Source organism: Dermochelys coriacea, chromosome 8 (assembly GCF_009764565.3).
Source record: "Dermochelys coriacea isolate rDerCor1 chromosome 8, rDerCor1.pri.v4, whole genome shotgun sequence".
Taxonomy (NCBI): domain Eukaryota; kingdom Metazoa; phylum Chordata; order Testudines; family Dermochelyidae; genus Dermochelys; species Dermochelys coriacea.
Window position 1 is genome coordinate 37,834,367 of NC_050075.1, and position 27,459 is coordinate 37,861,825.

General features: G+C 42.4%; 1 protein-coding gene across 6 annotated transcripts in view; it reads left to right on the forward strand.

Moving 5' to 3' along the window:
- LOC119859699 (protocadherin alpha-C2-like) overlaps positions 1 to 27,459 on the forward strand; it is a 290,055-nt gene that overhangs the window by 76,452 nt on the left and 186,144 nt on the right. Inside the window, exon 1 of one of the 6 annotated variants that reach the window (XM_038412120.2) lies at positions 16,935 to 19,444. The exons of the other annotated variants lie outside the window; for them this stretch is intronic. Within the exon in view, the coding sequence (XP_038268048.1) occupies positions 17,084 to 19,444 (2,361 nt within the window). The 5' untranslated portion in view covers positions 16,935 to 17,083. Of the gene's footprint in view, positions 1 to 16,934; positions 19,445 to 27,459 lie in introns of those variants that run through there. 6 annotated transcript variants of the gene reach the window in all.

The window sequence follows — 27,459 nt, forward strand, 5'->3', positions numbered from 1 at the left end:
TACTGCCCTGGAATCTTTTTCTTGGATTTTATTTCACTCTTGAACATCGATTTGTATGAGAATTGTTATTAATCATAACTTAATTGTAGGAAAGTATATTATTACTTTTTCTCTGATACTGCAAAAGTTGCTTGCAGATGTTAATTTACAAGTTTTAACTTTGTTTTCCCATATTAGATTATAGAATATAAGAAAAATTAAATGGTATTATTTCTCAGAAAATTCCCTTACATTATAGATTTCCTGGTTCCCTTTTCTAACAAAAGCCTGTGGACAATAAAAATTTGATTTAAAACAGGTGCAAAATTTAATAATTTTTATATTCAAGTTGACAGAGTTGCAAATTGGAAAAGAAAGAAAATAAATATGAAATAATAAAATATAAAATAATAAGGAAGAAAATTTTTTAGACATTCTCCAGATTTGGTCACATGATAAGATAGGTCCCATTCCCCCCTTAAACAGTAAGGATGCCGGACAGGATGGGAATTGTCTCTACCTGACAACAACATGAAAATTTAATATGGGCATGCTGAAGAGGACACAGATAGAGCATCGCACTTCCCACACTAAAGAATGGAGCTATTAGTCTCTCCAGGTGTTTCCTGCTTGAGACAGGAACTGTCAGCTGTGCATACTTTCCTCTGAATAGGAGGAGATAGGAGTTGGCCTTGGCTTTTTCCACTTCATGGCTCCATTTTGCTGTGATGTATTCCTTAGGCATATAAAGGGCATATCCCTGTATTCCTTGTGTGTCCAAAACTTCCAGTGATTTTAACTGAGAGAGACAAGGTGGGTGAGGTAATATCTTTTATTGAACTAATTTCCGTTGGTGAAAGCGTAAGCTCTTGAGCTCCACGAAGGTCTTCTTCAGGTCTGTGGAGGTCTATGGAGCTCAGTCCAACAAAAGATTACCTCACCTACCTTGTCTCTCTCATATCCTCTGACCAGCACCACTACAACAACTCTGTAGATAATGATTTCAATGGGAATTGTAGACATACTAGGACTGAAGTTCAATGCACTAAGATTTCATAGAATCATAGAATATCAGGGTTGGAAGGGACCTCAGGAGGTCATCTAGTCCAACCCCCTGCTCAAAGCAGGACCAATCCCCAACTAAATCATCCCAGCCAGGGCTTTGTCAAACCTGATCTTACAAACCTCAAAGAAGGAGATTCCACCACTTCCCTAGCTAACACATTCCAGTGCTTCACCACCCTCCTAGTGAAAAAGTTTTTCCTAATATCCAACCTAAACCTCCCCCACTGCAACTTGAGACCATTACTCCTTGTTCTGTCATCTGCTACCACTGAGAACAGTCTAGATCCATCCTCTTTGGAACTCCCTTTCAGGTAGTTGAAAGCAGCTATCAAATCCCCCCACTCATTCTTCTCTTCCATAGACTAAACAATCCCAGTTCCCTCAGCCTCTCCTGATAAGTCATGTGTTCCAGTCCCCTCATCATTTTTGTTGCCCTCCGCTGGACACTTTCCAATTTTTTCACATCCTTCTTGTAGTGTGGAGCCCAAAACTGGACACAGTACTCCAGATGAGGCCTCACCAATGTTGAATAGAGGGGAACAATCATGTCCCTCGATCTGCTGGCAATACCCCTACTTATACATCCCAAAATGCCATTGGCCTTCTTAGCAACAAGGGCACACTGTTGACTCATATCCAGCTTCTCGTCCACTGTAACCCCTAGTTCCTTTTCTGCAAACTGCTGCCTAGCCATTTGGTCCCTAGTCTGTAGCAGTGCATGGGATTCTTCCTACCTAAGTGCAGGACTCTGCACTTGTCCTTGTTGAACCTCATCAGATTTCTTTTGGCCCAATCCTCTAGTTTGTCTAGATCCCTCTGGAACCTATCCCTACCCTCCAGCATATCTACCTCTCCTCCCAGTTTAGTGTCATCTGCAAACGTGCTGTGGGTGCAGTCCACACCATCCTCCAGATCATTAATGAAGATATTGAACAAAACCGGCCCAGGACCGACCTTTGGTGCTCTCCGCTTTATACCAGCTGCCAACTAGACATGGAGCCGTTGATCATTACCTATTGAGCCTGATGATCTAGCCAGCTTTCTATCCACCTTATAATCCATTCATCCAGCCCATACGTCTTTAACTTGCTGGCAAGAATACTGTGGGAGAATGTGTCAAAAGCTTTGCTAAAGTCAAAGAATAACATGTCCACTGCTTTTCCTTCATCCACAGAGCCAGTTATCTCATCATAGAAGGCAATTAGATTAGTCAGGCATGACTTGCTCTTGGTGAATCCATGCTGACTGTTCCTGATCACTTTCCCCTCCTCTAAGTGCTTCAGAATTGATTCCTTGAGGACCAGCTCCATGATTTTTCCAGAGACTGAGGTGAGGCTGACTGGCCTGTAGTTCCCCAGATCCTCCTTCTTCCCTTTTTTAAAGATGGGCACTACATTAGCCTTTTTCCAGTCGTCCAGGACCTCCACCAGTTGCCATGAGTTTTCAAAGATAATGGCCAATGGCTCTGCAATCACATCCGCCAACTCCTTTAGCACTCTCGGATGCAGCGCATCCGACCCCATGGACTTGTGCTTGTCCAGCTTTTCTAAATAGTCCCGAACCACTTCTTTCTCCACAGAGGGATAGACGCCTCCTCCCCATGCTGTGCTGCCCAGTGCCGTAGTCTGGGAGCTGATTTTGTTCGTGAAGACAGTGGCAAAAAAAGCATTGGGTACACTAGCTTTTTCCACATCTTCTGTCATTAGGTTGCCTCCCTCATTTAGTAAGGGGCCCACAATTTCTTGACTTTCTTCTTGTTGCTACCATACCTGAAGAAGAAGAATCCCTTCTTGTTACTCTTAACATCTCTTGCTAGGTGCAACTCCAAGTGTGATTTGGCCTTCTTGATTTCACTCCTGCATGCCTGAGCAATATTTTTATACTCCTCCCTGGTCATTTGTCCAGTCTTCTACTTCTTGTAAGCTTCTTTTTTGTGTTTAAGATCAGCAAGGATTTCACTGTTAAGCCAAGCTGATCTTCTGCCATATTTACTATGCTTTCTACACATGGGGATGGTTTGTTCCTGTAACCACAATAAGGATTCTTTAAAGTACAGCCAGCTCTCCTGGACTCCTTTCCCCGTCATGTTATTCTGCCAGGGGATCCTGCCCATCAGTTCCCTGAGGGAGTCAAAGTCTGCTTTTTTGAAGTCAAGGATCCATATTCTGCTGCTCTCCTTTCTTCCTTGTGTCAGGATCCTGAACTTGACCATTTCATGGTCACTGTCTCCCAGGTTCCCATCCATTTTTGCTTCCCCTACTAATTCTTCCTGGTTTGTGAGCAGCAGGTCAAGAAGAGCTCTTCCCCTAGTTGGTTCCTCCAGTACTTGCACCAGGAAATTGTCTCCTACACTTTCCAAAAACTTCCTGGATTGTCTGTTCACCACTGTATTGCTCTTCCAGCAGATATCAGGGTGATTGAAGTCTCCCATGAGAACCAGGGCCTGCAATCTAGTAACTTCCATTAGTTTCCAGAAGAAAGCCTTGTCCACCTCATCCCCCTGGTCTGGTGGTCTATAGCAGACTCCCACCACAACATCGCCCTTGTTGCTCACATTTCTAAACTTAATCCAGAGACTCTCAGGATTTTCTGCAGTTTCATACCGGAGCTTTGAGCAGTCATACTGCTCTCTTACATACAATGCTACTCCTCCCACCTTTTCTGCCCTGCCTATTCTTCCTGAACAGTTTATATCCATCCATGGCAGTACTCCAGTCATGTGAGTTACCCCACCAAGTCTCTGTTATTCCAATCACATCATAATTCGTTGACTGTGCCAGGACTTCCAGTTCTGCCTACTTGTTTCCCTGGCTTCTTGCATTTGTGTCTAGGCACTTGAGATAACTCGCTGATCATCCCTCTTTCTCAGTATGAGGCAGGAGCCCTCCCCTCTGGCACTCTCCTGCTTGTGCTTCCTCCCGGTATCTCACTTCCTCACTTACCTCAGGGCTTTGGTCTCCTTCCCTTGGTGAACCTAGTTTAAAGCCCTTCTCATTAGATTAGCCAGCCTGCTTGCGAAGATACTCTTCTCTCTCTTCATTAGGTGGAGCTCATCTCTGCCTAGCACTCCTCCTTCTTGGAACACCATCCCATGGTCAAAGAATCCAAAGCCTTCTCTCTGACACCACCTGTGTAGCCATTCGTTGACTTCCACGATTTCACAACATAACCCTCCGCCCCACATCAGCATGATAATAAAAGTGATCTCTAGTGACATCATCAGTGAAAACAGTGCCCTCAGGTGAAAACAGTTTCTTCAGTTGCGCAGCATGTGCCAATGGCCTACTAGGTGATCTAATAACTTGTCCTGGAGTTGGACTATGGTTAATTGCTCTCTTATCCCTTGATTGCTCTCTTATCTTGATTCTTCATCACAGGTCACCTTGGTATAGAGATGGCTTGTGGCACTTAGATACCACAGTGATAGCTTTTTTAGAAACAGTACTATCGACAGCTAGACAAAGAGATAGATCAGGAAGGTAAATGCTAGAGTGAAGGCAGCAGAAATAGCAATCTCAGTTGGACAAACTATGATAAACAGTTTAAATCTTATTCTATGGCTGTGTGGGAAATAAGACAGGGCTTCTTCACGTGTATCAGAGCATCCTCAGTGTTCTGATCAGTGGAAGTGCTCTGGGAGGAGAACAGTCTGGTAATTTCAGACTAGCTTCCTAGATATTATCTAGTGCTTTCAGACTAAACTTGGCTTTTGTAGGAGCAGAACCATTGGAGACAAGGTTGAGGGTGCAGCAACGGGTGGTTTCTTTTTTTTTGTTTTTTCTTTCTTTCATTCATTCATTCTTTCTTTTGTTATTTCTTTCTTTCATTCTTTCTTTCTTTTGTTCTTTCATTCTTTTGTTTCTTCTTTCTTTCTCATCTGGTGGCACTTATTCAGGTTCTTGATGTACTCAGAGAGCTTTGGGTTACTCATCTGTGAACTGGGTCCTTGTTACTCTTAGTTGATGGAGGATGGGTTCCATTATTGGTGGATATTTTTAATATCTCCCTTAGGAACGGTAGGATCCCAGCATCTTCTAGAAAGCAATTGTTAGGCTTTTGGTCAGGATGCCATTGCTTGATGATGATAATCACATTTATTATTTGCATTCACTAATTGCCCTTTTACTGATACATGGTGTCATGCTGTCTGGAGTGGTTCATGATCAGGTGTGCCAACCTCAGGGGAGACTTTAAAAAGCAGGGCAGACACCCCAAACTGGTTGTGTATTCTATCATTATATTTCAGCAACCCAGTAACATTCATTTTTACTTGAGATGCATTATTAATATTTTATACTAAATGTAATTCTTAATGGCTAAAATAGATGCTTACAATTTTTTATGAGAGGGTGTTTCATCCCCTGATGTAGCTAGTTATTCCCCATCACCTTGTACCTGTAGGTTTAATTAAAACATCTTTATTATGTAGTGTCATTCTGACTTTATCTTTTAGAAGGTCTTAGTGGATCATAATTGAGGATGCCAAACTCAGGACAGACTGCTGTGAAATAGGGCAGAGACACCCCAAGACTGGTGGCTAATCCCTCATAGGATATACCAAACCCGCAACAAAAGTAAACTTCTGTTCACCACACTGGCTAACAAGAAATCATAAAAGCAGTTTCCTTAGGCATTCCAGTCCTTGTATTACCACCGAAAACACAAGACTTAGAGATGACAGGTTGTTTAAAATCAGTCTCTTCAAATAAAAGCTTATTCTGATCCCAAAGGACCAGCACACACCCAGGTCACTATATAACTTAGATCTTACCCCAAAATCATGCTGATACCAATCCTTTAGTATCTAAAATCTAAAGGTTTATTCATAAAAAGAAAGAAAGGTCAGAGTTAAAATTGGTTAAAGGAATCAAATACATACAGTAATTGTGAAGTTATTGGTTCAGGCTTGTAGCAGTGAAGGAATAAATTGCTGGCTTAAGTCAAGTCTCTGGTTGTTTCCAAATCATTGGAAGGTCCTCAGTCCATTGGTTAGAATGCTCCCATTAGTATAGTCCAGAGGCTGGAGTAGGATAGAGGCAAAATTGAGGGGTTCCTAGGGCCATTTATATCCTCTGCAACGTGGAGGGGAACCCATTGATTTAAACAAAAACCTCAGCACAGGTAGTGGAGAATCACAGGTGACCAGATAGTGTTTGGAGTCACATGGGCAAGTTACATGTTCATACAATTTCGCTCAGTAATTGCAGGAAGCCATTATCTATATTCCAGACAGCATGTTTACAGGACAGTCCACTCAGTATAGATGGGCATCTCCCATGGTCCATTGTGAATTAAGTGTCCTTTTCATGGGCCACTGATTTTGAATAGTCTGTCCAAGATGTGCTGGCTAATTACTTTGTGGGCGTTACCCAGGAGCAAACATTTGAAATCCAGGTGTACAGCCAATATTTATAACTTCAAATACAAAAACAATACATGCCTACAAATAGCACAATCATAACCAGCAAATCATAACCTTTTCATGGACACCTCACTTGACAACCTTTGTACAAGATTTGTTGCAAATATATAACAGAGGTTGTAACAATGATCTATATGGTCATATTTTGATCAGGTAACGTCACAAGGAGTCAGTGTGTTTCTGTTATTCTTAGGGAATGTTTTTGTACCATTCTTGATATTGAGATGTTCTGGTACCACTTGATTTCGGGATGTGTTTGCATGAGTACTCTGTGCCTAGCACTTTTTAGGAATGTGTATTTCTGCTATATAAGCCCTGTTTTTGCCTGATTCTGTGAGCAGGTCCCGCCTCTTGCTCACAGCTTGTCTTTATATCACTCTTTATAACAGTCTTTATATCAGTAAAGCTTTGATTACTACTTTAGCCTAGGCCTAATGCCTCATACCAGTCCTCTGATACAAGATCGTATGTCTCAGGCTCTCTTCCTACTACATAGTCTAAACACAAAACATATCCTTACAAGTCTAACATCTATCTTGAATAGTACTCAAGGAGAACTGATCTGGTTTCCAGCTATGAATTTGTCAGTGCTCAGCAGATGTGTACAGCCTTAGCAAGAGCTAGCACCTGATCTAACATCATCACACATGGAATACTTCTGGGGGAATTCTGTGCCACTGTGAACAAACAGAATTCAGTGTCCTGCAGAACTTTTTCTCTGCAGAAAATGCATTCTGCCCAAGAAGTGCTGCCATGCCACCTTTCACATACCAGAGGCCACTGTGGTGCCATGACAGCTAGCCCCATGAATGCAGCTGGCTGTTCTGGTGCCACAGTGGCCTCTGGTGGACAAAAGTCAGAACTGCAGTTCTTCTGGGGCAGAACATATTTTCTGTGGGGAAAAAAAATTCTGTACGTGCACGTGGCACAGAATTTCCCCAGGAGTAGAAGTTCATCACAGCACCCTGCCCGCGAAGCCAGGTTAGGATAGACAGAGTGGAGCACACAGGGCTGTTGGGGTGTGAGTATCACAGAGTGGGATTCAGAATAGCTAGTGGGAGGGGGACAGAGTGGGGTGTGGGCTCAGGAGCTAGTGGTGTGACAGCATTGATCCAGGGATTGAATGGGAATGGGGGTGCAAGGCTACATGGGAACAGGGATGGGGGGCTGCAGGGACACATGGGGATGGGGGGGGAGCAGGCTGCAGAGACCCATGAGGGTGTAGGGACAGGGGCAAATGTGCCTGACTGAATAGGAGAGACTTACTATCAGCCAGCGTCTACATGGGGGAGGCTCACCAACTGCCTAACAATCCCACCTCTTCCCCTGCAAAAAACCGTATTCCATATTTCTCCCACCTACACCCAACAACCCTCTAGGTTCACTCCAGGCTCCTTCCCTTTTCCTCAGCTTCTCTTTTACCTTTGACTCCCACAAGCCTTTGCACTGCTTCTGACAGGTGCAGGAGATACAGTTCTGTATTGTAATTTAAATGAATTACTTAAAGTTCTGTATTAATAGGCATAGTAAGGAATCTATTTGTCAAAAAGAAATTACCAGAATCTTTTTTTGTCTGTATTGTTGCTGACAGATATTTTGAAATAAATTACTAAAATAATTGAAATTGGCATGATTATATTGTGTTATTTTGACAAATAAAATATGTAGAATTTTAAAGTATTGTGCACAGAATTTTTAATATGTTGGTGCAGAATTTTTAATTTTTTGGCACAGAATTCTCCCAGGAGTAATGGAAATACTTTTGCAGTCATGTGTTATTAGATTGTGAGACTTGTTGCTACAGGATGTTGTTGAGGCCAAAAATTTAGCAAGACACAAGGATGGATTGGACTTTTAGACAGATAACAAAAATAATCAGAATAATAATAGTTAATGTTAAAAAGTTTTTGAAGGCATATAAAACCCTCCTGCTTCAGGGTTTAAGAGAATTTCTAAGGTTAGGGATTAAGATGATAAATGTATGGAGGACAAGTTATCCCATCTCTTCCTATTGTCTGGTTTCTTTCACTTTTCTCTGAAGCATTTGTTATTGCCCCTGTCGGAGACAGGATACTAGACGGGTCTGATCCAGAATTACATTTTTTATGTTCCTGTGATCCAGATTTTCTTGACCCCCCCAATCAATATAGCTTTAGACTTGGGTATGGTAAGGATACTATACTGATCTTGTATATCAGTCCTCTCCAGTAATGGATGAAGATAAAGTGTCCATGTTGATTATTTTAGACAATTCTATCAGCTGCCTTTGAAAGTCTTGACAATGAGATTACTGACATGGTTGTTAACACTGGCCAGGTTGGAGAGAGAGTTGGATCTGATTGACTTAATTCCTTTTTCTGTGAAAGGATTTAGCATTGGGTGGTTTCTTATCAGCCCAAGGGGACTCGTGGATTATTATTCGTATCCCTCCTTTTCAATGTGTACATGAAGCTGTTAGGAAACATAGTGAGGCAGTTTCACCTGTGGGTGTCTTCAGATGGTTCAGTTGCTAGGTGTTCTAATGCTTGAGTAACATTCAGATTATTCTGATTGGATGGGAGAAATAATCGGAAGAAATGGTAGAAGTAGTGTCCTTTTTCTAAGACTAGAGTGTTGAATCATTTTTTGTTTCTGTGATTCATAGATTTTAGTTTCTATAGAATAGTTTAATCCACGGTTTCTGTGGAATCTTCAGGTGCTTCTAGAAATCTAGATAGCAGAGGCTCAGAGTGGGCTTTGCCAGGAAGTTGTAGTCTTTTATTTTGGATGTGGTCTTCACCACAATAATCCATGCTTTTGTAGTTTCCATATTGGATTCCTGCAATTCTTTCTACATTGGGTAACATCTGAAATACACAGAAACATCAGCTATTGCAGAACATGGCTGTCTGCTTGATGGTGCTTCTCACAGAGTGTGTATTATACTCATTCTGCATGAATTGTATTAGTTTGCACTTTGCATCTTAATTCTATGTGCAATTTAGGTTGTTGAATTTAGCCTGTTAAGGTCTAAATATTTTGTTTCTTATGTATCTCAGGGACTGCCTCTCTCCTCGTAAAATCAGAAGTGAAGTCAAATTGCCTGTCTGCTCCACTGAGATCAACTGAGGTATCTGAGCTAATAGGATCCTAATTAAAATTGGGAGGAAACTGGAAGCCAGATATTTTTCACTGAGGGGCCCCTGAATCTAGAACTTGCTGACTGTTGGTGTACCAGAACATGAGTGTATTGACCTAGATGACATACCTCATGGACTATCAATTTTCAAAGTTTTTTTTTGGTGAAGGAGGGTTGATGGGAGTGACTGATGGTGAGGATAGTCTAGGGCCATGTCTGTACTACAATCTTATGTTGACTCAAGTTACATGGATGTACAGCTGCTGCAGTTAGTACTTCCTTGCGTGTGTGAATACTTCACTCCTTGTACTCATGAGGTGTGCTTGTGTCGATGCAGAGTGTGGCACACCAGGGGTAGGCATCCCACTGTGCAACTCTCCACTGTCCAGCGCACTGACTTTTGGGAAGTTTTGGCAATGTATGATGGGGCCAAAACAAGTCAACCCAGTGATGACTGGGAGCATGGGGTCAACTTCTCAGTTTGCAAATGTCTCCATCCCATAATGATATCTGTATCCCATAATTTTTGCACCTTTTTTCAAAATCCTAAAAACCCGTATGCCCTCCTCATTGTCCATCATCTCTGATAGAAGTATGGAGCCTGCACAGCTCTACACTATTGTCATGAGCATTGCAAGCATAGGATGCACGATCCTGTAGTATTTGCGGAGCCACAGTAAGAACCAAATGACTGGAAAATGATGATTTCTTGGAGGACAGATTGCTATGGAACACAGTGAGAACCAATTCCAGGTTGTTGGCATTCACGGAGCAGCTGCAGATGGAATGCCAATTCTGGGCCCAAGAAACAAGCACTGACAGGTGGGATTGCTTCATAATGCAGATTTGGGACATTGAGCAGTGGCAGAACTTTTGGATGTACAAGGCCACATTCCTGGATTTGTGCGCTGAGCTCACCCCAGACCTCCAGCACATGCACACCAAAATGAAAGCTACACTGATAGTGGAGAAGTCAGTGGTGATCACACTGGGGAAACTTGCAAAGCTAGATTGCTACTGGTCAGTTGGGAATCACTTTGGATTTGGGAAATCCACTGCAGGGGCCATTGTGATTCAAGGGTGCAGAGCCATTAATCTCTGCCTGCTGCACAAGACTGTGACTCTCAGCAATTTGGAGAACATAGTGGATGGCTTTGCAGCTGTGGGATTCCTGAACTTCAGTGGAGTGATAGACAGCATGCACATTCCTATTTTGGTCCCAGCCCACCTTGCCACAGAGTACATCAACAGAAAGGGTTACTTTTTCTATGGTTATGCAAGCATTACTGGATCACTGGGGAAGCTTCATTGAGATCAATATAGGTAGGTCAGGGAATGTGTATGATGCTCACATCTTTAAGAACACAGGACTGTTCAGAAAGCTACAGGTAGGGACTTTCTTTCCTGACAAGCAGATTAATATTGGGAATGTTGAAATGCCAATAATTATCCTGGGGGACCCATCCTATCCCTTATCGTCATGATTCATGAAGCCTTACACTGGTCACTCTGACAGCACCAGGGAATGGGTCAACTACTGAATTGTCAGATGAAGAATGACAGTTGAATGTAGTTTTGGTCATTGGAACGGTCGCTGTGTTGTTTACTCACAAGATTGGGTCTCACTGAGAAAAATATACCAATGGTTATAGCTGCCTGCTGTGTCCTGCATAATATCTGTAAAGCCAAGGGGGGAAAGTTTCCACCAGGTGGAGGGCAGAGATAGCTGTCTACTGAATTTGAACAGCCAGAGACAAAGGCTCTTAGAAGAGCTCAACATAGAGCTATATGTCTCAGGGATGCTTTAACAATGAGCCAGAATAGTGTGTGTTGTTATAGTGTGCTCTACCTGGCACTGCTCTTCTGTGGCCTGGTAGGAATTGTGTGGTGATTGCTGTACATGTAGGAACATAACATTGTTGATGCACCTATTAATTTAGTTTGTGACTGATCCTCTGAGTTTTATGACACTGTATAGGAACAGGTAATTGGTTGCTCTCAGAACTGCTCAGCACTCGGGTGCATGTTGCGAACTAATAAAGGAGAATAATGTTTCAAATAATATAATTTTATTCTGTAACAAAATCAGTGAAAAAATCTGCAAATTTAAAACAAATACTTTAAAAACATGATAAAACAATAAATTAAGAGAACAGCACTTTTGAAAGGGCAAGAACATTTGTGTCCATTTTAGCTACACATACACCAATTGTGGCTTTCATGGATTAGTGTATGTGAAGCTGTGATTGTCTTTAATGTCCCCCAAGATGGAGTGGTAGGGGTAGAGTAGCAGCGAGTGGTGTCCTGTGGAATGTTCAGGGGAGGTAGGAAGGTGCTGCAATGGAGTTCTCCATGGACTGCACCGGGAGGCGAGCCTGGGATTGTTGAATGTATAGGTCCCCAGGAGTCTGCGGCATCTGTGTTTGCTGCTGGAAAAGATCCATTATGTCCTGGTCTAAGTCGAGTAGAGCTGGACCTTGCAAAGGGAATTAAAACCAATAGTAAAAGGTTCTATAGCCATATAAATAAGAAGAAAACTAAGAAAGAAGAACTGGGGCCGCTAAACACTGAGGATGGAGTGGAGGTTAAAGATAATCTAGGCATGGCCCAATATCTAAACAAACACTTTGCCTCAGTCTTTAATAAGGCTAAAGAGGATCTTAGGGATAATGGTAGCATGACAAATGGGAATGAAGACATGGAGGTAGATATTACCATATCTGAAGTAAAAGCAAAACTCAAACAGCTTAATGGGACTAAATCGGGGGGTCCAGATAATCTTCATCCAAGAATATTAAAGGAATTAGCACCTGAAATTGCAAGCCCATTAGCAAGAATTTTTAACGAATCTGTAAACTCAGGAGTTGTATGGAATGATTGGAGAATTGCTAATATAGTTCCTATTTTTTAAGAAAGGAAAAAAAAGTGATCCAGGTAACTACAGGCCAGTTAGTTTGATATCTGTAGTATGCAAGGTCTTGGAAAAAATTTTGAAGGCGAAATTAGTTAAGGACATTGAAGTCAATGGTAAATGGGACAAAATACAACATGGTTTTACAAAAGGTAGATCATGCCAAACCAACCTGATCTCCTTTTTTGAAAAAGTAACAGATTTTTTTAGATAAAGGAAATGCAGTGGATCTAATTTACCTAGATTTCAGTAAGGCGTTTGATACCATGCTACCTGGGGAATTATTAGTTAAATTGGAGAAGATGGGGATCAATATCAACATCAAAAGGTGGATAAGGAATTAGTTAAAGGGGAGACTGCAACGGGTCCTACTGAAAGGCGAACTGTCAGGCTGGAGGGAGGTTACCAATGGAGTTCCTCAGGGATCGGTTTTGGGACCAATCTTATTTAATCTTTTTATTACTGACCTTGGCACAAAAAGTGGGAGTGTGCTAATAAAGTTTGCAGATGATACAAAGCTGGGAGGTATTGCCAATTTAGAGAAGGATCGGGATATTATACAGGAGGATCTGGATGACCTTGTAAACTGGAGTAATAATAATAGGATGAAATTTAATAGTGAGGAGTGTAAGGTTATGCATTTAGGGATTAATAACAAGAATTTTAGTTATTAGTTGGGGACGCATCAATTAGAAGTAACAGAAGAGGAGAAGGACCTTGGAGTATTGGTTGATCATAGGATGACTATGAGCTGCCAATGTGATATGGCTGTGAAAAAAGCTAATGCGGTTTTGATGCTAATGCATCAGGAGAGGCATTTCCAGTAGGGATAAGGAGGTTTTGGTACCGTTATACAAGGCACTGGTGAGACCTCACCTAGAATACTGTGTGCAGTTCTGGTCTCCCATGTTGAAAAAGGATGAATTCAAACTGGAGCAGGTACAGAGAAGGGCTACTAGGATGATCCGAGGAATGGAAAACGTGTCTTATGAAAGGAAACTTAAGGAGCTTGGCTTGTTTAGCCTAACTAAAAGAAGGTTGAGGGGATATATGATTGCTCTCTATAAATATATCAGAGGGATAAATACAGGAGCGGAAGAGGAATTATTTCAGCTCAGCACCAATGTGGACACAAGAACAAATGGGTATAAACTGGCCACCAGGCAGTTTAGACTTGAAATTAGATGAAGGTTTCTAACCATCAGAGGAGTGAAGTTTTGGAATAGCCTTCAAGGGAAGCAGTGGGGGCAAAAGATCTATCTGGCTTTAAGATTCTACTCAATGAGTTTATGGAGGAGATGGTATGATGGCATAATGTGATTTTGGTAAGTAATTGATCTTTAAATATTCAGGGTAAATAGGCCTAATCCTCTGAGATGGGATATTAGATGGATGGGTCTGAGTTACCCAGGAAAGAATTTTTCTGTAGTATCTGGCTGGTGAATCTTGCCCATTTGTTCAGGGTTTAGCTGATCGCCATATTGGGGTCGGGAAGGAATTTTCCTCCAGGGCAGATTGGAGAAGCCCTAGAAGTTTTTTGCCTTCCTCTGTAGCATGGGGCACGGGTCACTTGAGGGAGGATTCTCTGCTCCTTGAAGTCTTTAAACCACGATTTGAGGACTTCAATAGCTCAGACATAGGTGAGGTTTTCGTAGGAGTGGGTGGGTGAGATTCTGTGGCCTGCGTTGTGCAGGAGGTCGGACTAGATGATCAGAATGGTCCCTTCTGACCTTAGTATCTATGAATCTATGAATCTCCCTCTCCTTTTCCTGCACCTTTCTCCTCTCCACTCTTTCCTTCTCCAGACTGTCCACAATGTTCATCCTCTGGGCCCTGTGCTCATGGTCTGATGCAGCACTGGCTTGCAGGATCTCACTGAATATGTCATCTTGAGTCCTCTTCTTTCTCCTCTTTATTTGGCTCAGGCCATCTGTGGGTGTGGAGACGCTGAAGGCTTCAATGGCAGCAGCTGCAGACAAAACACAGAGATACCATTGTCAGTTTATTCACTATGGTAAGCAAAACTTAAGATGGCAAACTCACTCTTTGTGCCCCTAAAGTTTTAAGCACTAGATTTTCACTTCTGCTTAGGATGGCATGTGCACGCACTGGTCACAGCACCAGCTGTTGTGAGTATGGCTTACCAGGGGTTGGGAAAATGAGGAAGGATTTGCTCGGTTGCATGAAGGTAGTAGTATAGGGCAATTAAACTGCATACTGGCAAAACTGGCTCCGTTTTCCACAAGTGGTGGTAATTTTAGCTGATATCTCATTTCTGAAGGTAACGAAGGTACAGAAAGCACAGCTGCTGCTAGGACCCAAAGATGCCAGGACCTGTATGTTGCTAGTCTGTGTACTGCAATGGTGCCTGCTGAAGTTCTCACTGAGTGGCGTGAAAGTGTCCTACCACAGAGGAAGAAATAAGGCAGCCCTCCCAAGAAACCTTGGGCAGAGGATTGCAGAATACCTCCATGAAAGTTTCAGCAAGTTCTCTCAGGAGAGAGAGAGGGACATACCTGTGTACATAAACAAACTGCTCCAGAGGTCCCCCCAATCCTGCCTAACTTTGGATGGGAATGAAAAGCAGATAGCAGCCTTACCTCTCTTGGTTGTACCAATACCCCTTCTAGCACAAGTAAATTTATGAAAAGCCAAAAGTTGTGGCCTGCTTCTTTCGGGGCACCATTCTCGTAATTGAAAATTTATCTACACACTTACCCAAGTTTCCTTCCCCTGCATTGAGCTCACCTGTGCTCAACTGACTAGAATGGCTGGACTATGATGGTGTCAAAAACAGGTCCTGGCTTGCTGTGTAGCTGGATCCTCCTGTTGCCTGTCCCCCATACTCCTCCTTTTACTTTCCCACCACCTTCTCCTCACTGTACATGACAGAGGCCAGTGACTCAGGCTTCTTGGAGGTATCCACAGTGCTATTGTGTTGTCTCTGTTGAGTCTGGCATGCAGCTCTTTGTAAAAGCAGCAGGTCTGCAACTTGGCACAAGATTGATTGTTGGCCTCCCCAACCTTCTGGTATGCCTGCCACAGCTCCTTGGCTTCCATGCAGCACTGCTGCTGTGCCCTGTCATAGACCTTCTCCTGCATCCCCGGACCAATCTGCTCATAGATGTTGATGTTTTTATGGCTGGTTCAGAGCTGTGACTGCACAGCCATTTCTCCCCACAACCCATGTGATCCAATATCTACTGTCTACTCCAGGCAGGAGTGTATCTGGTGCATGTTGCCAGCATGGTCAGCTGAGCAGGTGCACTCAACGGTAGGGAGCTCGTAGGTGTGCTCACCGAGCTGGGCAGTCAGGAAATAGAATTTCAAAAATGTAAAGGGCTTTAAAGGGCATGGGGAGAGATTTCAGTCTCCATGACCCCAGGCAGTGAAGTTTACAATGGTGATCAAAGTGCTCAATGTCTGGAATTGGGGGACAGTTGCTGTAAACACTAAGTAACATAGTGTCTACACACGCACTGCATTGACTTAAGTACATCATTCATGGCTCTATGCCGCTAAGGGAGGAGGTGTTACTGTATCAGTGTAACAAGGTGTTTACAGCGGTGGGAGACCAACTTATGTGTAGATGCATGCACAAATAGGTAGTTGTAAGCTGCCTTGTATTGATCTAACTTTGTAGTGTGGACCATGTTTTAGGGTGGGAGTAGTGAATTTTGATTTGGACATTGGTTTCCATTTGTATAGATTTTATTCATTAATTTTGTGGATGAGTGCTGAGAAAGAAAGAAAGAAAGAAAGTCCAAACCACATATATAAACTCTCATAGGTTTTACAAGACCATTGAAAAAGATGGGAAAACTTACCCTTTTTATAGTTTTAATCAGTGAGGAACGGACAAATGTTGTCCTGGTATCTATTTTGTAAATATTAAGTCAACTCTCATAGTTAATATCTCACAGAACTATGATGCTGGTTAAGGATGGGAGTGAATTTCTGACATCTCCATTTACTAACAAATATTTTCCCCATGATAAATATGTGAGATTATGGAACCAGTAGAGGACCTGTTGGAGTGAAATTGGCAGAAAAATATTTTTTTAAATTGTGGTTTCAAAATTAAGTTTAACAGTTGATTTACTTATGTATCTGACTGGGAGGTAAGAAAATGTAAATATTATTATATTATTATAAACATGTACACAGTAAACAATCAGTTGTCAGTAATTCCCAAAACGATGAAAATCTATCTTACTGCTTAATGCATTGATGTAAAATAAGTAAAAATTAAGTAAAGAAATTTTGTTAGCAGAGTAGTGAAAGATGAAAGGAAGTCCTGATTAAGCAGAAAAGACATATATGGGGAAAAATCTTCGCTGTTGTGTTACACATTCTGTCACAAGGTGTCGCTGATGTCTAAAGAGACTTTTCAACAGGAAAGAAACACACAGCTCCTCCCACAGAAGACTGGAAAACCCTGCCTGTCAACGCGTCAAGAGGGCTCCCGGATGTGAGAGGAGTGGATTAAATAAACTGTTTTCAAAGGTCTCTCATCCTCCTCATTCACTGGACTCTGCCGTTCGCTTAGTTAAAAAACTGATTTATAAACCCGCACCCCGTGTCCGCGATGGCTCTTCTGCGGCGAGACTCCCGGGTACCCGGGCAGCTGCTGCGGCTGGTTCTGCTACACACGGCCTGGGAGGTGGGCAGCGGCCAGGTCCGCTATTCCCTGCCGGAGGAATCCAAACACGGCACCTTTGTGGGCCGCCTGGCCCAGGACCTGGGGCTGGAAGTGTCGGAGCTGGTGTCTCGGATGTTCCGGATGGTCTCCAAAGGCAGGGGAGACTATTTTGAGGTAAATTTGCAGAGCGGCGTTTTGTTTGTTAATTCGCGAGTAGACAGGGAAGAGGTGTGCGGCCAGAGCCCCCTGTGCGCCATTGACCTGGAGGTGATAGTGGACAAACCCCTGAGGATATTTCACGTGGAAGTGGAGATACAGGATATAAATGACAACGCTCCTGTGTTCCCTGTGAATGAGCAAAAGCTGAGTATAGCAGAATCACTAACGCTTCCAGGTTCGCGTTTCCCACTAGAGGGCGCGTCTGACGCAGATATTGGTACAAACTCGCTGCTAACCTACAAGATCAGCTCAAGCGAAAATTTCATTGTAGAGGAGAAAACGAAGGAGAATAGTAAATCTTTGGTGCTTGTGTTAAAGAAACCTCTTGATAGGGAGGACATCCCTGCGCATCATTTATTGCTAACCGCTATTGATGGGGGCAAACCGGAGCTCACCGGCACAGTTCAGTTGGTGATCACTGTGCTGGATGCCAATGACAACGCGCCTGTATTTAATCAATCCGTTTATCAAATCAAATTATTGGAAAATGCAGCTAAGGGGACTTTAGTCATAAAACTCAACGCCACTGACATGGATGAGGGCATTAATAAGAATATTTCCTATTCGTTTACCAATCATATTCCTCAAAACATAAGAAAAGTTTTCGGGATAGAACAAAATACTGGCGAAATCAGGGTTAAAGGAAATATAGATTTTGAAGATACTAATCTGTTTGAAATTCAAGTTGAGGCAAAGGATAAAGGGAATCCCCCGTTAGTGGGACACTGTAAAGTTATGATAGACATTTTAGACGTGAACGACAACGCCCCTGAGCTGGTCGTGACTTCCCTTTCCCTGCCGGTTCCCGAGGACGCTCCGCCGGGGACTGTGGTGGCTCTTATTAGCGTCTCCGACCGGGACTCGGGAGACAACGGCAAAGTCACCTGCTCCATCCCCCCGGACCTGCCCTTTCAGCTCGTCTCCACCTTTAAGAATTATCACTCGCTGGTGCTGGCGGAGGCCGTGGATCGGGAGCGAGTGTCTGAATATAAGATCCTGGTGAGAGCCAGAGACGAAGGGGCCCCGTCTCTCTCGGCCAGCAGCAGCATTTTGGTGCCGATCGCGGATGTGAACGATAACGCGCCTGCTTTCCCTCAGCCCGTGTACACAGTGTTTGTGAAGGAAAACAACCCTCCCGGGGCCCATCTCTTGAGCGTGTCGGCGTCGGACCCGGACCTGCGGGAAAACGGCTTTGTGAGCTACGGGGTGGTGGAGCGAAGTGTGGGAGAGCAGCAGCCCCTGTCCAGCTACATCTCGGTGCAGTCGGAGAGCGGGCACATCTATGGCCTGCAGCCCTTTGACTACGAGGAGCTGCAAGTGCTGCAGTTCCAGGTGAGCGCGAGGGACGCCGGGTTCCCCTCCTTGTGCGGGAACGTGACTGTGCAGCTCTTTGTCCTGGATGCAAATGACAACGCGCCCGCAGTGTCCCCGCCTGGCTCCGGCCGCGGGTCGCCAGGGCCCGAGCTGGTTCCGCTGTCGGCCGGCGCAGGGCACGTGGTGGGCAAGGTGCGAGCGGTGGATGCGGATTCCGGCTACAACGCGTGGCTTCGCTACGAAGTGCAGGAGCCCAGGGCTGCGGGGCCTTTCCGGGTGGGTGTGTACAGCGGGGAGATCAGCACCACGCGGGCCTTGGAGGAGGCGGACGGCCCCAGCCAGAGACTCGTGATCCTGGTGAAGGACCATGGGGAGCCGGCGCTGTCAGCGACAGCCACGGTCAGCCTGTCCCTGGTGGAGAGTCCCCAGGCTGTGAAATGGGACTCGAGGCAAAGGGTCGGGAGCGAAGGGCCCTTGGTTGACATGAACGTGTCTTTAGTGATCGCCATTTGCTCGGTGTCCGGGCTGTTTGTGCTGGTGATTGTCGTGTACGTTGGCCTGAGATGCCACCCGGGTCGGGAAGTGATGTGCGGTCCTGGGAAAGCCACGGTGGTGAGCTCGAGCGAAGTGGGGAGTTGGTCCTATTCCCAGCGCCAGAGCCGGAACCTGTGTGTCGGGGAAGGCACCGCCAGGAATGACCTGATGGTTTTCAGCCCCAACGTCCCTCACTCTGCAGAGAACGGGGAGAAGGAGACGCCCAAGCTATGCGGCACGGTTGGTTAAATAATATTTCCCTCCAGAATGCATTGTTTCCTGTGTCTCACTGAAGATTATTGTTAAGTAGTTCGTAGTGATTCCCAAATGGATTTATATATTTTAAAAAAATGCACGTTTGAATGACGAATAATGAATCTTTTTAGCGATCCAGCGTTCTGTGAAAAGAAAAGGAGTACCGGTGGCACCTTAGAGACTAACAAATTTATTAGAGCATAAGCTTTCGTGAGCTACAGCTCACTTCATCGGATGCATACTCTGAAGCTTTCTGTGTGTTGCTTTTGGGTGGCTACTTCGAATACAGTTTTTGAAACATAAGTGGTTTTTAGTAGCATTCGAATGAAATTCGAGATATGTCAGTTAGAATGGATAAAAGCCAAAAGATATAATATTATACATATAAATTTGCAACTTTATTGGCTATAGTTTGCTCTTTTTTTTAGTAGTACCGTCTGCCCTATTAATTCCATGAGAAACACTTTTTTTATGAAGAAGAAATAAATACCCATGATCTGGTGGTAGCATCCGTGTTCTTTGCCTGGGGAGTATTCCTCCAAGAATTACTTCCTTATAAGGTTTGTTATTGGAGATGGCTCGTTATATGCTTCTTGACTGATAGTTTCCATTGATGATGACGACACCGTGAAGAACAATACTTTGCAATGGTTTAATATGTTCCATCTGAAGAAGCCAAAACATGTTAAAGCATTAGGATGAGTTAAGATGTAACACTTTATTCCAGCTTTATTCCCATTGAAAACCTATTTATAATTGAGTCCTAAACCTTCAAAATTGGGTCGAAGTGGGACATGACTGGTGAACAGTCTGGGTGCTGGCTCTGAGTTACTCCTCACCATGCCGCCGTAATTTATCTGTAATTATCCCCTTCCTTCTGTGGGGAACTGAGAACCAGAGCAGTGAAGTGACATGTCCAAGGTTACAGAAGGTTTGCAACAGATTCAGAAACACAGTGAAGAACTCCTGGTTGCCAGTCTTGCTTCTTGCCTAGAAAAGCATCTTTCCTTTCCTTGGATTTCCTCCCAAATTTGATTATTCCATTTGTCCTTTATCATTTTCTCTCCTGCTTATTATATGTTATTTGTTCTCCTTTAAATGCAGTTCAGAAGTGTTTTACGAATTTTTTTTAGTTTTTATGCTGTTCTTTCCTAGACTATCAACCTAAAGCACTTTAGTATATGAAATCTCTTACAAGATTCCAGAGAATCTAGGGAAGCATCCAAATTAATGTCATGATATAACCATATTTTAAAAAGTTCTATTTCTACAGTATTGTTTATGGTTTCAGGATACACCAGTAGAAACATCTTTGTGAGGAATATCTGGGTGTACCTATTACCAGAAATGTATAGGCTTTTATTTTAGGGCTATTGACTAATCACAGTTAACTCACATGATTAACTCAAAAAATTAATCGTGATTAATAGCAGTTTTAATTGCACTATTAAACAATAGAATACCAATTAAAATTTATTAAATATTTTGGATGTTTTTCTACATTTTCATATATATTGTATTCTGTGTTGTAATTGAAATCAAAGTGTATATTTTTTTATTACAAAGGATTGTACTGTAAAAATGATAAACAAAAGAAATAGTATTTTTCAATTCACCTCATACAAGTACTGTAGTGCAATCTTTGTTGTGAAAGTGCAACTTACAAATGTAGATTTTTTTTGTTACATAACTGCATTCAAAAACAAAACAATGTAAAATTTCAGAGCCTACAAGTCCACTCAGTCCTACTTCTTGTTCAGCCAATCGTTAAGTCAAACAAATTTGTTTACATTTACAGGAAATAATGCTGCCCTCTTCTTATTTACAATGTTACCAGAAAGTGAGAACAGGCATTTGCATGACATTTTTGTAGCTGGCATTGCAAGGTATTTATGTGCCAGATATGCTAAAGCTTCATATGCCCCTTCATGCTTTGGCCACCATTCCAGAGGTCATGCTTCCATGCTGATGACACCCATTAAAAATAATGCATTACTTAAATTTGTGACTGAACTCCTTGGGGGATAATTGTATGTTCCCTGCTCTGTTTTACCCGCATTCTGGCATATATTTCATGTTATAGCAGTTTTGGATGATGACCCAGCACATGTTTGCTCATTTCATTTTAACAACACTTTCACTGCAGATTTGACAAAAAGCAAAGAAGGTACCAATGTGAGATTTCTCAAATTAGCTACAGCACTCCACCCAAGGTTTAAGAATCTGAAGTGCCTTCTAAAATCGGAGAGGAATGAGGTGTGGAGCATGCTTTCAAAAGCCTTAAAAGAGCAACCCTCTGATGTGGAAACTACAGAACCTGAACCACCAAAAAAGAAAATCAGCCTTCTGATGGTGGCATCTGACTCAGATGATGAAAATGAACATGCGTCGGTCTGCACTGCTTTGGATTGTTATTGAGCAGAACCCATTATCAGCATGGACGCATGTCTTCTGGAATAGTGGTTGAAGGTGGAGACATATGAACCTTTAGTGCATCTGGCATGTTAAGATCTTGCGATGCCGGTTACAACATGTCATGCGAATGCCTGTTCTCACTTTCAGGTGACATTGTAAACAAGAAGCGGGCAGCATTATTTCCTGAAAATGTAAACAAACTTGTTTGTCTGAGCGATTGGCTGAACAAGAAGTAGGACTGAGTGGACTTGCAGGCTCTAAAATTGTACATTGTTTTATTTTTGAATGCAGTTTTTTGTACATAATTCTACATTTGTAAGTTCAACTTTCATGATAAAGAGATTGCACTACAGTAGTTGTATTAGGTGAATTGAAAAATACTATTTCTTTTGTTTTTTAGAGTGCAAGTGCTTGTAAAAAAAAATAAAGTGAGCCCTATACACTTTGTATTCTGTGTTTTAATTGAAATCAATATATTTGAAAATGTAGAAAACATCTAAAATATTTAAATAAATGGTATTCTATTATTGTTTAACAATGCGATTAATTACAATTAATTGTTTAAATTGCTTGACAGCCCTATTTTATGTTATTTATTACAGATTTTATAATAGATCAGTTTTTTTGTTTACCACTGTGTTATCCGCTTTTAAATGGATTTTATTACTTGGAAGTTCTCCTTTTCCTGATAGTTCACAAGTAAATAACTGAATGAGTGTGTATCTTCGAGAATCTTACAAAATACTGTTCGTTATGAAGAACTGCTTCTTTTGGATTTTGTTTAAAATTAACAATGGGTATTTAAGATTTGTGATGCATTATAACCCTTCCTATAAGTACTTCCTATCTATGAGCCATTTCTAGCTTTTGGTTTTCAGATTCCATTTTGGTTTCTTTTTCAATAGTAATGGATTCTGGAACATAGGAAACAATTCAGTGGTTTTACAACCTTTAAAAAAGAATTACGGCAGCTTATTTTTATACCTCCATTTCTAACTACTAAGAGAGAGAGATCCTGTGCTCAGAGAACTAAGAGTTGTTTTGGGAAACAGTTACAGAATGTATTCTGTTTTTCCTAGTAAATGGAACAGAATTACAAAGTGGAGAAGATATGATATTAGAAAATAAATAAAAATAGTAAAGAGAACATCTTAATATATTTATCCTGTTATTTTTTTCCTTTGGATGCAGGGAACATTTTTTGGGGGTGTGTGTAGCAGGGCTGGCCTGACCATGAGGCAAACTGAGGTGGCCGTCTCAGGTGCCAGACTGGGAGGTGGGGGTGGGGGGCACCATTAGGATCCAGAGTGTAGAAAATTGTGTCTGCTGCTGGTGCATATGTATTCTCTCTGCTCTAGATGCACAGAGATGGTGGAGTGCTGTGCTGGAGGAAGGAGGGCACAAGAGACATAACAGACAGGCAGGAGAAAAGGTGAGAGGGAATAACAGAAAGCAGCAGGAGCTGCAGGGAGAGAGAGAAGAGGAGGAGCCTCTTATTACCTCTCTAGCACCCCCAGGAGCCTGGACTGATTAACACCAGCTTCTCAGGGAGCTTCCTGTTTCCTGCTGCTTCCCTGAACCCACTTGAGGAGAACAGGCAGTCAACTGAAGTAGCAGGAGCCGGTTAGGCCTTTCAGATGCTGATATTGTTCCTTACTCAGGCCCTGCTACCAGCCTGCTTATTTGTCCCCTTCAATTGAGTGTTGAGAGCCACTATAGCTGGCACAGAACAGCAGTCATGAGTGAAAGAAGAAAATGCCCCTCTGGGGAAGCATTCAGAAAAAGCAAGCAAGCAAAGGAAGCTTTTCTATCTAAGCAGGAAGGAGCTCTCCTGAGATACATAGACACAAATGTTCACAGTGAGCCTTCCGGCTCAGGTGAGGATGTGAGTGGTGAGGAGATACCTGATCTTCCAGTTAGTCAGAGTGCAGGTGACCTGGCAGCTACTGCAGCATCCATGTCTCCATCTCAAATGGATGTAACCATGCACATTTCTGAAGAAAAGTGTAGATCAGAGAAGAGTGTGGTGGAGGTGCAAGAAACAGCTGCTGCTGAGTTTAGTTCCTTAAGTCTAGATGATCGAGGACCCACTTGAGCAGTAGCCTGAGGGACTTCCTTCTGCTGCATGGACCACAACAAGTGAAAAACTTCATGTTCCCCAGGACAATGAAGATAGGAAGTTCCCATCCAACACATTACTGGTGTGAAATCCCCGATGGTGACAAGGTGGAGAGGCCATGGCTTATGTACTCAAAAACCCAGAATGCTGCATACTTGTTTTTGTTGCAAACTCTTCCAGTCTAATGTTCCAGCCACATTGGGTTCTACAGGAACAAAGGACTGGAAAAGTCTGGCTAGAAATCTGGCATGCCATGAGAAGGCAGCAAATCACCAGAGAGCATTCCATAGGTAAAAAGAGCTTGAGATGAGACCAAGGTTAAAGGCCACCATAGATGATCAACATCAAGAGAAGATTGCATCAGAATCTCTTTACTGGCCAAATGTTCTGAAAAGGCTCATTGCCATTGTGAGAATGCTTGCTACTCAAAACCTAGCCCTGCGTGGCACTTCAGATCAGTTGTATGTGCCAAACAATGGAAACTTCCTTAAAATTGTGGAGCTGATGACTGAGTTTGATGCTGTACTCCAGGAATATCTAAGAAGAATCACCACCCAAGAAATGTACACACACCACTACTTTGGAAAAACAATTCAAAATGAGATCATACCGTTACTGGCAACAAAATTCAAACAAAAGATTGTGGCAGATCTGAAGTCAGCAAGATATTACTGTTATTCTGGACTATACACCTGACATCAGCCATACGGAACAAATGACTTTAATGGTGCGTTTTGTAACAAGAACAGAACCTAGTGAAAATGTCCTTGCAATAGTGACTGTCAGAGAGCATTTTCTAGAATTTATTGACATTGATGATACTACAGGAGCTGATAAGACAAATGTGCTTCTTAAAAAGCTGGAAGATACAGGAATTGTGATAGCTGACATGAGAGGTCAGGGCTACGATAATGGTGCCAACCTGAGAGGAAAGAACAGAGGAGTGCAGACATGGGATCTGAGAGCTAAACCTTCTAACTTTTTTTTCCCCATGCAGTTCTCATTCATTGAACTTGGTGGTCAGTGATGCAGCATCAACTTCTAGTGAGGCTGCTGAATTTTTTAATATAATTCAAAGCATCTATATATTTTTCTCTGCATCAACTCATTGATCGCAAATTTTGAAGCAACTTCTGGGAACATCCTGTCTGACACTGAAACCACTGAGTGCCACACAATGGGAAAGTCGAGTGGAGGCGATAAAGCCTATCAAACACCAAAATGGGAAGATAGATGATTCCATAGTTGCCATTATGGAGGATAATGCTATGACAGGAACTGTTCGTGGGAGAACAGTGGCAGAGGGAAATGGAATCACCAGAAACATACATAACTTCAAATTTCTGTGTGGCTTAGTGTTGGGTATGACATACTGTTTGAAATAAATGTTGTAAGCAAGAGACTCCAAGGTGTTGACCTTGATATATCTGGAGCAATGGAACAACTGGACAAAGCAAAGTCATACTTACAGTCTTACTGGTCAGATGAGAGATACCAAAACGTTCTGAAGAGTGTACAGAAGTTGGCAGCGGAACTTCACACTGAAGCTATTTTCCCACCCATTCAAGAATACAAGAGTTACCGAAGAAGAAGACATTTTGATTCCAAGGCACAGGATAATCCCATAAGAGACCCCAAACAACAATTCAAAGTTGAATTCTTTAACCAGGTGCTAGATTGTGAAGTACATTCAATTGAAGAATATTTCATGCAGCTCAAGGAATACAGCAGTATATTTTGGATGTTGTATGATATTCCAAAACTCCTCACTATACCCGAAGAAGACCTACACCAGCAATGCAGGGCACTAGAGACAGTGTTCACACATGATGGCATGTGTGATATTGATGCGCGTCATTTAGGTGATGAACTGAAAGCCCTTTCAAGATACATTTCAGCAGGATCAACTCCAAGGGCTGTTCTGGAATATATGCACACAAATAAGATGACCATCCTCATTCCAAATGCTTTTGTTGCTCTGTGCATACTTCTAACACTTCCTGTAATGGTTGCTAGTGGAGAATGCAACTTCTCCAATCTGAAGTTAATAAAAACACATCTATGCTCCACAATGACACAGGAGAGGCTGGTTGGTCTTGCACCCATCTCAACAGAGCATGAGCTGGCCCAGACTGTGGACCTTCAGGAAGCAGTTCAAATCTTTGCAACCAAGAAGGCATGGAAAGCACCACTTTGATTATTCAAACAGATAAAAATGCCAGTGTTTACTGTGCAGACAAGAAAAGTTACATTTGCTGTTCAGGAGTTTGAAAGTTAAGTGTTACTTAAAATGTTTGAACAAGGCAAGTTAAATCGTTAATTCTCCTTTATTGGGGTATGTAGCAGAGCAGTACCATGAGAGGAGTAGAACAGGAAGAACAGGAAGAAGGCAGAATTGAGACCTTTCAAAGTTTTGGCCCCTGCCTCAGGTTCCAAAATATTGTGGGCCAGCCCTGGTGTGTAGTAGCCATCTGTGAGTTCTAATGGTTTTTTGAAACACAATTTAACTGATTTAATTTGTGCCGTTAGTAAGCATGGTACACATTGAAATCCTGTATTTGTGATAACTTTATTGGCATGTGACTGGAACAACCGAAATTTTTTTACTGACATAGTGACTATATATACTCTAACTATCCACCAGGAGGAGACAGACAACTGTACAAACTTCTTCCACTGCGGGAGAGGAGTTATCAGTCTCCTCCGGTGTCTCCTACTAGGAAGAGGTGTTGACCAGCTGTCCTGTCTTTGCTGTCACCAAGAGTGGATGAAAGTTGGTGCCAATACCTTCAACTTGGGGAAGCCTTTCTAACGTGCTGAATTATTTGAGCATTTAATGGATCTGTTCCCACCTTCTTTGTGCATCCCAAGCTTCTAATAGACGAATATAAAGCAAAACAAATCACACATGGATGCACAAGATTATAGGGCATACAAAAATGCAAAAGGAAAAGAGTCACTGTCTCAAATAATATATTTTTTTAAAAATGGCACTATATAAAATAGGTTTATATATTGCCTTAGCCTCTGGTTCTAGTAACATAACCCCAGACCAAAATTATTCTTCGAATTGTTCCACTATTTTACTGATATTGCCTAAAATTATATATATAGCAAAATATTTACAAACACCGGTAAAGTTGCCTAAACATTTGCGTTCTCAATGGCCTTTTCCAGTTGCTTATAACCTGCTCAAAACCTGCTTATAACCTTTACCTTTTTAGTTTAAATTGCATGTTTAGTCAAAGTAGAGATCAGCTTTTGAGAGAGCTAAAATGTATTGTGTTTATGTGAAAACACAGTAAAATGTATTATTTTCCTTAAATATGTAACTTTTCTGAAAACAGCTCTAGTGCCTAAATAAGTGATCTGTAAAAACTTTAAACTTAGGGGGAGGGGCATATGTGCTTTTCAGTGATCTGTTGAAGTGGTTTTGAGATTTGCTGACTTTAAAAAAGATTGGGAA